Source organism: Nannospalax galili, unplaced genomic scaffold, assembly GCF_000622305.1.
Source record: "Nannospalax galili isolate Female #2095 unplaced genomic scaffold, S.galili_v1.0 scaffold95, whole genome shotgun sequence".
Taxonomy (NCBI): Eukaryota; Metazoa; Chordata; class Mammalia; order Rodentia; family Spalacidae; genus Nannospalax; species Nannospalax galili.
The window spans coordinates 5,417,297-5,428,320 of record NW_008342393.1 but is presented as its reverse complement, the minus strand read 5'-3'; the positions used below and the strand labels follow the sequence as shown (position 1 = coordinate 5,428,320).

At 41.3% G+C, this 11,024-nt stretch overlaps 1 protein-coding gene across 22 annotated transcripts in view; it reads left to right on the top strand.

The window, feature by feature from the left end:
* Positions 1 to 5,183, top strand: part of Spag9 (sperm associated antigen 9) — a 159,187-nt gene extending 154,004 nt beyond the window's left edge. For 14 of the 22 annotated variants that reach the window (XM_029566107.1, XM_029566104.1, XM_029566102.1 and 11 more), the window contains one exon: positions 1,531 to 5,183. In XM_029566107.1, the coding sequence (XP_029421967.1) occupies positions 1,531 to 1,646 (116 nt within the window). In that variant the 3' untranslated portion in view covers positions 1,647 to 5,183. The remainder of the gene's footprint in view (positions 1 to 1,530) is intronic. The other 8 variants (XM_029566108.1, XM_008838388.2, XM_029566105.1 and 5 more) reach the window with 5 other exon arrangements.
* The last annotated feature ends 5,841 nt before the right edge of the window (positions 5,184 to 11,024 follow it).

The following is an 11,024-nucleotide window of genomic DNA, read 5'->3' as shown; positions in this document are numbered from 1 at the left end:
TATATATAGTGTGTGTGTGTGTGCATGTATACCACGTATATGCAGGTGCCTACAGAGGCCAGAGGAGGGTATTGAATCCCCCAGAAGTGGGGTTGCAGGTAATTGTGAGCTATGTCACATGGGTGCTGGGATCCGAACTCAGCTCCACTAGAAGAACAACTAGTTCTCTTAAGTGCTGAGCCATCTCTCCAGCCCATCGTCATATTTTACTTGAAGAAAATGAATTTTGACTTGGGCATGTTCTCTCTGTATTTTGACATTACTATGAAAAAGCCATTGAGGAGGAGCAAGGGGAGGGTGTAAGGGAAAGTGTCTTGCAGAGAAAGTACAAATATTCAGTTACTGTTCTTCTATTAATAATCAGTGATGCCATTATTTTCTTTTCTCCAGGTGAAATTTTGTACATTACAAAATTCAGGTAGATTAGTAAAATATCTTTGTGACTTAGTGTGCACATTTTTAGGATTATGCCCAAGAATTCATCCCACTAGACAGGCTGTCCACTAGATAGTGCCAGAATAACCCTGCTCTGTGCAACAGCACTAACTGCTGTGAGCATGTGGAGCAGATGGGCATGCCTGTGATCAGGACTTCATTTAACACATTTGCCCAGCTGCTTCACACAAGTATCTATAGCCTGCCTGCTACCCAGCCTCTTTTTTTTTCGTTAATGTCATCTCTACCATACATTGCTAACCCATAATCTGTCCTACACTTGAGGATCATGGGAAGAAAGGGGATACTAGGAAATGATGCCATCTTTCAGGGAGACAGTGTAAATGTCCATGGTTGTAGACATTATCTCAATTGCAGAACTTTAGCACTCTCACTGAGAATAAACATGGCTTCCTTGGCCTTGGTGTGCTCCACATTTATGCATTCTTAATTTGAAATTAACAGGAGTAGACTGTTTTAGAGTAGACAGCTTTGCCTTTTTAGCCTCTGATTTCTATTACCATCAGTATACAGACATACTGTGGTAGCTCTCCAACACAGTATGGTGAACTGGCTTTTATAAATGTAAGGAAAAAAGGAATTTCAGAAGTCAGGCAGTGGTTTGGGTAAATAGAGGTAAAGATTCTTACTCCTGATATTTTTATTATTGTATTGTGTGTGTGTGTGTGTGTGTGTGTGTGTGTGTGTTTACTCAGGTTATCAGCTTGGAAGCTTACCCTCTAAGCATTCTTATGAGCCCCTGAGTCCTGGTATTTATGTGTATGTGTATGTGCCAGGTGTGTACAAGTGCCCTTCAAGGCCAGAAGAAGGCATTGAATCCCTTAGAACTGTAGTTACAGGTGGTTGTAAGCTGCACATATGGGTGTTGAGAACCAAATTTAGGTCATCTGGAAGACAGCAAGTGCTTTTAACTGCTGAGTCATCTCTCCAGTCCCCTGGTATTTCTTTCACTGTTTTCTCTGCAGTGAAAGTCAGGCAAACTTTGTGCACGTTTGTAGGCTAACTATGAACTGATTCATATCATTCTATAATTTCTGTCCTCAACCTAACTTCAGTCTCCTTACAATTCACTAGGTGATGAAGGTGGAGAATCTGAACTCCTTGGAGAGGATCTTCCACTGGAACCTTCCGTCACCAAAGCAGAAAGGAGTCACTTGATAGTGTGGCAAGTGATGTACGGCAGTGAGTAAGCTGTAAGGACAGGTGGAAATGGGGAGCTGGCTTTTCTGCATGGCTTATTTTCCCTTTTCCCCCTTATTTAATGCTCTTTTTGTGAAAGACATTTCACCACATAATGTATGAGCATTTTTTTCCTGTTAACTTTATATTACAAAATCTGTTCTGTGGTAACAATACAGAAGAACAAGCTAATTTACTGCACCAGTGTTAATAGGCAATTTCAGTGTATCATGAAAAAATCAAGAAATGTTTACTTTCTGCAAACTGGTGAATTATAGAAAGCCATCCAGATGTGGTTTACTCTGCCATAGTCTAATGTCACTCACTTCATTGATGGAGTCACTTTTTAGCTGTCACTAATAATGGAAAAAACTTAATAGATGAAACTGTACCATGAAGTACAATAGCAGTTTTCCCCAGTGTATTATAAAACTGACACACACTAATAACAGATGGATTATCAGGATTTATCTAAATGTCCCAAGAGGGCTAAAAGCTAACTGTAAATTGCTTTCACTTTCAAATCTGAAAAATCTCGTTTATATGCTATATGAAACTTTGTTTTCATCAGATTGGGGGGGTTTTATATTAAAGAAATTAAGGCTACACTATTTAAATAAAAATTTCTTGTTCATGTCTCATTAGAACTCTAAAGTTTATGAAGCCTGCTTCTCTAAATATTCTGGTTTGGATTTTTTTTTTCCCAAGACCAGTTTTATTCATTTTCATACATGTTAAAGAATGTTATTTAAAGCTTGGGAAATATTCTGGGAAGCTTAGAGGACACGTCAGTCCTAGAAGAATGTTTGAAAAGGAAATTGTGTTTTGCATTCCTGTACTAGAGGTTGGTGGTAGTTGACTCAGTTTTTTTCCATGGAAAAAATTGTACATGTTAGCCAAATATTCCTGGGCTGCTCTTACCTCTTAATGAGGGTAAAACTGTAGTGGTCATGAATTTGGCCTAATCAGCTGAATGCAGAATGGTTGGGAAAGTTCTTTTGTTTTGTTCTGTATAAAACTACCAAACCGCTAACACTCACTTGGCATTTTGGATGTAAATAACACATTTAAGCTTTTACACCCTTGTAAGCTTAAAATACCATCTTCAAAGGGAAATGCTGTGAAGGGAATAAGACAAAGCCAAGATTCCGAATAAGACAGGGTCAACATTATATCTTTTCACTCACAGAATGTATTTTACAAAGTGGATTAGAGTCTAGTTTTAACTAATATTCTTTTTAAAAACCACAATGCTATAGACTTTTTCCCCTCTCAAGCTTCCTGAAAATGTATGATTTACCATTTCTTATCCACTACTCTAAGCAATGTTAAATTTAGTTTTATGTGTTGTTTTTAGGAAACAGGTCTTCCAGTTATTAGAAGGACCACTTCAAAGACAGAGCAAACACAGGTCTCATTGTCTAAGCATTCTTGAGTACCAGGGATTTTTTTCCAGATTATATACAAAGATATCTGTAAAAAAGTGTTATCAGTGACTTATGCGTAGACTGTATGCGTATGGCTAGACCATAAAATACATGGGACTTAATGAGCCTGGGAAGCTTTTGCATCCATTTGGCCATACCTGTCAATCATCACCTTGGTACAACATAAAACTGGCCACTGTATGTTATAAAAGAAAAACCCTTGTTTTGTAAAAGCTATATACAGAATAATTTTTTGCTTGAGCTACTTAGTCACTTTCCTTGAGGGCACAAAACCTATACTACTTCTCCATAGCTTATTTGCTATGTCTTTGTTTTAAATCTAACTCATTTTTGTCAATATTTTTAAACTATTAAACATTTATTGGAAATGTAAAAATTCTTAAGGAGACACCAAAGTGTTTGAGAATTTTAATTCCAAGAAGTGTTCCAGAATCAAACTTCGTTGTCATTGTTCAGAAGGTTTTTTGTTTTTTGTTTTTTGTTTTTTTTCCCGGTCTTTTAAAGACAGGGTCTCCCTGTAGCCCCAGCTGTCCTGGAACTCGCTATGTAGACCAGGCTGGCCTTAAACTCACAGAGATCCGCCTGCCTCTGCCTCCCAAGGGCTGGGATTAAAGGCGTGCGCCACCACTGTTCAGAAGTTTTTTACATGCTTGTGTGACTCAGTGTCATTTAGAAAATCAGAAGCTAAAGAAACATGCAAACATGTTAAAGTGGTTATAATTGTTTCTTTTAAGCTTAATGGCTTTGACTTCACAAAATATGGGTGTGTGGTTATTTTAGCTAAAGACAGATTTTCTGTGGCCCTGTTAACTAATTTCAAGAACTAGAAAAGGCAAAAACACCTGTAAAATTTGTTTTAAAGTCTATGCTTACATTTATAATGTCAGTTCAATATTTCTACAGATGCTCCTCTTCCTTATTCACCCTATAATACATTTTTTGTTGTGTGATGTTTATTTCCATCAAAGTAACCTTTGGAAGAACTATCAGAATGTAAGCTTCTCACAAACAGCTTAGGGATGTATACTGCCATAGCCACCAAGTCATGGGCAGAGTGGAGGCTTGAATGCCTCAGAGGGTGGGCTCCCTATGTTTAAAAGATTTATGGGAAGACATCAAGGTGCTGAGAAATGTCACTTTGTTACATTTAGGTTATGTATGAGGCTGAACCATGTGAAATGACCAACCTGCAGCCTTTGCTGAGCTATAAAAATAGCAGCAGCATATGCCTCAGCCTGTCACTAGTAAGTGCAGATTAAAATCTCCATGAGGCAAAGGGAGAATATGTTCTAGGAACTCAGTTTTGAGAATATTTTTCTCTAACTCATGAATCTAAACTGTTAAAATAGTAATGAATCTCTTCAAAGTTGCAGCTTTCTGAGCATTTAAAACAGAACATGCAGCACATGACTTTTCAGATGAAATGTGTTTGCATTGAGAAGGTAAAATACACTGAGTTAGGCATTGCTCACTTCCTGGAAAGTGTTCCTAAATTTGAGAAGAGACCACTTAACATATGCTGCCTTTGTAACAAAATAAGGGATCTCACAACATTAACCATCCTAAAAAGAACGTGTCTTGCAAATGCCATGGAAATGATTATTTATTTCCTAGTGAGTATTATGACTGTTACCAAAGGACTCAACCAGATTTTGGGCTCTTCTCAACTGATCATGTTGGGAAAGGGACTCATTTGGTCCCACTTTGTTACATGGAAGAGAAGGAAATAAAAGTAAATGTTGAAATCATAAATGCTTTTCTAACAGGGTTCTGCTGTTCTGTAACACTCAATGTCTTTTTCTCTTAAAGTGAAATTTTAATAATTTGTCCTTTATTTCTCAATATTTGAACATATTTTAACTGTTTGTTCTAAATTTGTTTTTGTCCTAGACATCTTATCCAGAACTTTATTTGCCTCGTAAAATTGGGTTCTAGAGTGTCCCATTTACTGTCTCTTAGAGGCTGAGGCTTTGTTTCTATGAGCAAAAAGCTCATTTAGCAATGTAGTTATTTCAGTATTTATTTCTATTATGGAATCCCTGGGGTTCAGAATGTAACTTTGTACATGAAATATATATAAATATGTATATGAAACATGTATGAAGTCCAGTGTGTTTTGTTTTTATCTTTCTTGAGGGTGTAGACTTGGGTTTTATATGGAAGTCAATAGTGTGCTCCATCAAACATCATTTCTGAGGGTCAAGACCTTTGCCATTTGGCAATGGCTAAGGTGAGCATTGAGATGCTCTAGTCACACTTATTTGTTTGACTCATGGTTGCAGATAAGATGTGGCAACTGGGGCTGGAGAGATGGCTCAGTGGTTAAGAACACTTTCTGTTCTTCCAGAGGACCTAGGTTTCATTCCCAGCATCCACATGGCAGCTGACAACCATTTATAACTTCAGTTAACTCCGTTTGTAACTCCCTGGGCACTACATGACATGGATGCACTTATATACATGCAGGCAAATGTGTGTGTGTGTGTGTGTGTGTGTGTGATATATGATAAAATATATTTTTAAGCCGGGAGTGGTGGTGCACGCCTTTAATCCCAGCACTCAGGAGGCAGAGGCAGGTGGATCTCTGTGAGTTCAAGGCCAGCCTGGTCTACATAGTTCCAGGACAGCTGGAGCTACAGGGAGACCCTGTCTCAAAAAGACCAAGAGGTGGCAATGGCCAGGAGGGCATTCAGATGACAGGTCAGAGTGCTGAGTAAAACCTGCACATGGCCCTGTGCATGGCACCCACCAGATTACCCAGTGGTAGGAGGCAGGTTTGCCATGCTGATCTGAATGACGCGTAGGTTTATTTTGATCCGATGTGTAGAGCTGTACAAGTATGGATGATTATAAAGCTAATCCTGTGGCAGCACAGTGTAAATACATATTTAGTGCAGTAGCATTTAATGTGATCCAATGTGCTTTGCTTACGTCTTCAAGAAAGGTAGGTTTGGGGGCTAGTGATATGGCTTGATGAGTTAAAGACACTTGCTGCCAAACCTGATGGCTTGAATTCAGTCCCTAGAACCCACTTGGTGGAAAGGAAGAACCACTCACTGCAAGTTTTCCTCTGACCTCCTCCTCATGTATGTGTGCAGAGAGAGAACAGAACTGTAAAAAAAAAAAGATTAAAGAAAGATGGGATTTTTTCCTCTTGTTTGTTGGTTGGTTCTTGAGACAGGGTTTCACTGTGTAGCCCTGACTGGCCTCAAGCTAAGTTCAGGCTGCAACTGCTTGCCACTGCCTCTTGAGTGCTAGGATTAAAGAACTGCACCACCACACGTGGCTTTTTTATTAACATTGTTATTACTATTATTATTTTGAGACAAGGTCTCACTGTGTAGTCCCAGCTGGCCTAGAATTTGCTATGTTGACCAGGTTAGCCTCAAACAGATCCATATGCCTCTCCCTACCAAGTGCTGAGATAAAAGGCATGCCCCAACCATCCCTGGTTTTTTAAAAAAATTATTTATTTATGTATTTATGTATGTATTTATGTATTTGTTTTGGGTCTTTTAGAGACAGGGTCTCCCTGTAGCCCCAGCTGACCTGGAATTCGTTATGTAGACCAGGCTGGCCTTGAACTCACAGAGATCTGCCTGCCTCTGCCTCCCAAGTGCTGGGATTAAAGGCGTGTACCACCACGCCTGGTTGTCTTTATTTTTATGAGACAGAAACTCATTTCCAGAGCCTGGGCTGGCATTAAACTTACAATATTACAGAGAATGACCTTGAACTTCTGATCCTCCTGCTTCTACTTTCTGAGGGCTGGGATTATAGGCATGTCAGGGAGGGATTGAAGCCAGATCTTTGTGCATAGGCTAGCAGTCTTGTCAACTGAGTTCTATCACCAGGCCAATGGTGGGATTTTCTAGCATGATAAGAGATGTCACTCCAGGTGGCATGTTGACAGAAGAGTTCACCAGCTAAGGACATAGTTATCTGTCCAGTAAAATGAATATAGCTGTAGTCCTGCTTTCTCAGCCTGTAGGACCTTGCCTGCCCCTTACTCCATAGTGTTTGCAACATCGTGGTTTGGGGAACTGATTAATTCTGTAGAGTTTTGTCATCTTATTGATCCCACCAGTCACCAGTGCGGCTAGAGTGGCAGTAGAAGAGAGGAGACATTCCTTTTTTTTTTTTTCCTTTTTTTCTGAGACACTGAATGTCCTCAACGTCAGGTAGCTAAAATTCCTTCTGGGAGGTGCAAATGATGTTCAGCCCCCCTCCTCCCTTAGTCCCTACAACAAACCAAGGTACAATTTCGCCAGACTGCAGTCTGGGGAAACCAGTGAGTTATTGGGTTTACTTACAGAGCAGGGGCTGAGAGTTTACTTAAAGGAGTGTGGGTGCTCCCTACCTAAGGCCCACTGGAAAGTCTCCATCCTGGCATGGATTGAGACTTCCCTACATCCCTGAAAAATGGCAAGAGACCCTCCCTATGGCTTAGTTCCTCCCCCTCATGCAACTAGGGCCGCCTGGCTGGTTGGAAAGTGTGGCTGACTCTCCCCACCCTTCCTTTCTTGCTACGGTCAACAGGTTTGTGACATCTAGGCAAGTGGGTGCAACCAACGTTGGGAAGAAGGTGTCTGTCCATAGCTTGCTGGTTGGAGGACAGTCCTATGCAGCACATCACTAGAAATAAAACCTGCTCCCTGCCTCCAATGTGAGAACTCTTTCAGGCCTTGGTGGAAAGATTGTGCTGAAGCCCCCAGCTGGTCCTTAGCCAGTAGTCTGGTGTTCACTGTGAACAGGAAAGCTCTGACCATTGCACAGTCATAATTTTCAGCAGAAACCAACTTACTAGGAAACATTTTATAATTAGACTTCTCAAAACACCTCAAGAATTAGATAATACAATGTCATCTTAAATTCACTTTCTTTAGAGAGCTACAGTGCAATAGTAGGAGAGAACAATATGGACCTCACTTCTGTCTGGACTTTTCCACTACAGTGGCCTGAAGCAAGTCACTTTAGCATAATCCCCAAAGAGCTAGACATGGTATCTCACACTTTACAATCCCAGGACACAAGAGACTAAGACAGGAGGATTGTCAGGAGTTCAAGGCTAGCCTAAGCTGCATAGTGAATTTCAGGCCAGCCTGGGATACTCTGTCTCTAAAACCAAGCAATCAAATAAGAACAAAATAGCCTCCAGGATCACCCATAGAGAGGGGAGTCCCATCCCCGGAGCTGTGGTCCTAGCACCTGTGAAGTGCCCTGGGTGAGTGTGATGCAAAGCTTAGATGCAAAGATACTACTCTGACATCTTTGGACCTGAGTTCCCTCAAGAAGGGTGGTTTAGCTAGGTACACAGAAAAGATAAACTGTGTGGGGGTGGAGGGGACCCTCATTCTATAATCCTCTTTGGTTTTGTGGTCCTGGCTCTCATTTTCCTTGGTTTATTATCTATACAGGTACAGCCATACCCGTTGGCAGGGTCCAAGCTGCCCAATTCCCCATGGGGCCCAGAAAGTTAGTAGGTAGGATTGGAGTACTTAGAATTCCCAGTGTATCAAAATGACACTGAAGCCAGAGTTTTGCTCCTTGCTTTTTTAGCCGGTTTCAGGCAGCATAGTGGCTTCCACCCAGAGATGAAAGGACTTGAGCCCTCAAAGAAGAGGAGACAACACCCCTGACTCTGTGGGAACAGCTGTTTCACTCAGAAACTGTAATTCTCAGGCCAGCCCAGGGAGGGATGCCTGGCATCCCCAGGGAGCTATTTGCACTGTTTATTCCTCCTCCTCGTCTTGGGAGTATTGGACTCTACTGTTACTTGTGATAATAGTAACTGAGGTGATTCTTACCCTTATGTTGGGAACATCCGCTTACAGGAGTGACAGGAGCTCCTCTGGAGTTCCAGACATCTTGTTTCTCAGGAGACAAAGCTTCATTCATTCTTCAGTGGTTAGGACCTGTACACAGTAACTGAGCAGGCTTCCCCGAGGCTCAGTTGAAGATTAGGGTATTTTGAACTTGCTGCTACATTAAAAAGCTAAACACAGGGCTAGAACATTGACTGTTCTTGTGGATTCCTAGCACCCACATGGCAACTAACAACTGTCCATACTCCAATTATAGGGGATCTGATGCCTTCTGGCCTCCAAGGGGATTATATACATGCATATAAAAATAAATTTTTTTTTTTTTTTGGTCTTTTTGAGACAGAGTCTCCCTGTAGCCCCAGCTGTCCTGGAACTCACTATGTAGACCAGGCTGGCCTTGAACTCACAGAGATCCGCCTGCCTCTGCCTCCCGAGTGCTGGGATTAAAGGCATGCACCACCACGCCCGGCCCAAAAATAAATTTTTAAAAAGAACATATACTTAAAAAAAATTTAAAGGGTAAACAGAATATTTCATCTCATGGGCCTTCACTTGGCAAGACTATTTTCCTTACCATACCTAGTGTCATTTTCATAATATCGAATAGTTTTTTCAAGAATCTGCCCATAAATTTATAGGTGATCTGTGGAGAGAGTATTACTGTCACCACCTGATGCAGAGGCCTGGCCGTAGGAAGGGCTCTGCCCTTTGATAAACTGGTCTGACTGAGATGAGAAAGCACCTCAGTGGTTGGTGTGACCAGATTAACTGGATATTGAGGGTGCTGCACATGTGGTGGAAAACCTGGGTTTTCCTATCTTGTGAGCCTTCAGCAGCTACATAACTTGAGTTTCCTTACTGTGACGTGAGCGTATGCCCCATATAGGACTTGTGTGCAACAGCAGCCAGCACTCCTGGCCCCAGGCACTAAGCAACCGTCTTTGGGGTTCCCAGAGGTCAGGTGTAGGCAGATGACTAAGACACTTGATGGCAATGCCGACCCGGAAATGGTGGCTTTCAAGCAAGTTGCTGTATGTTCAGAGCAGGAGTTGAACACTGGTGGAATGGCATCCACTAGTAGCATGCTAAAAATAAGAGAAAATTTGACTGCAAGACCTGTTGGATACAGAATATTCTAATTTACAGTCTACTTATCAGTGTTCTGGGCCTTTGTGGTCCTGAGGGGAAGGTGGCTCCCAAGGAGGCAGAGGTACTTTGATCCTGTGAGATACTTTTTCTTGTTGCCTCCATCCCAAATTTAAGGAAAAAGGAGTAGTTCCTGAAAATTAAACCCAGGAAGACCACATTAATGTTTACTTCTAAGAGTTAATTTCATTCCTATGCAGACACAGAAGCATGAAAATAGTGGTAAACTTGACATTTTTGGATGGTATCTAAACATTTGATAATCTGTTGGTCCTAGTGCTTTATGACAAGAACTAAACTCACAGGACATTCAAATGGGTGGAGAACAGTCACAGAACTAAATAAAATACTAACATGAGATGCAAAGCAGAGTAGGGAAGGTAGCCTGGGGAGATATACTTTTGACATGAGTTAAATGCTTAGCATTACTCTTCCCAAGCAGGAAAGCAAAATTCCACCTTTGGAGATCTTAGCAGGGCATCTCAGGTGTAGACACCCCCAAAGTGGAGCTGACTTTCAGAAACTGGATTTTCCCCATTAGCATTGCAGTGATTCTCTTCACAGGATTGCTGAAGAACTCATGAGATCATGTAAGGTATTACTCAACAACGAACAAGTACGTTGCATTCTTTCCACACACATACCTCAGTTTCTTCTCCTCTTGTCCTTTCTCAGCAAACCTACCTTTTTTAAAAAAAAAATTGTTATTTTTATTTTATGTGTATGAGTGTATTGCCTGCATGTGAGTAGGTGCACCTGTGTCGTGTAGTGCCCACGGAGGTCAGAAGAGGGTGTTGGATCCCCTTGGAACTGGAGTTACAGATGGTTGTTAGATGCCATATGGGTGCTGGGAATCAGACCCCAGTTCTTTGAAAGAGCAGCCAGTGCTCTTAACTGATGAGCCATCTCTCCAGCTCCAAGCCTACCTTCTTTTACATTTGACTCATCTGGGACAAGTGTTCATGGTTTC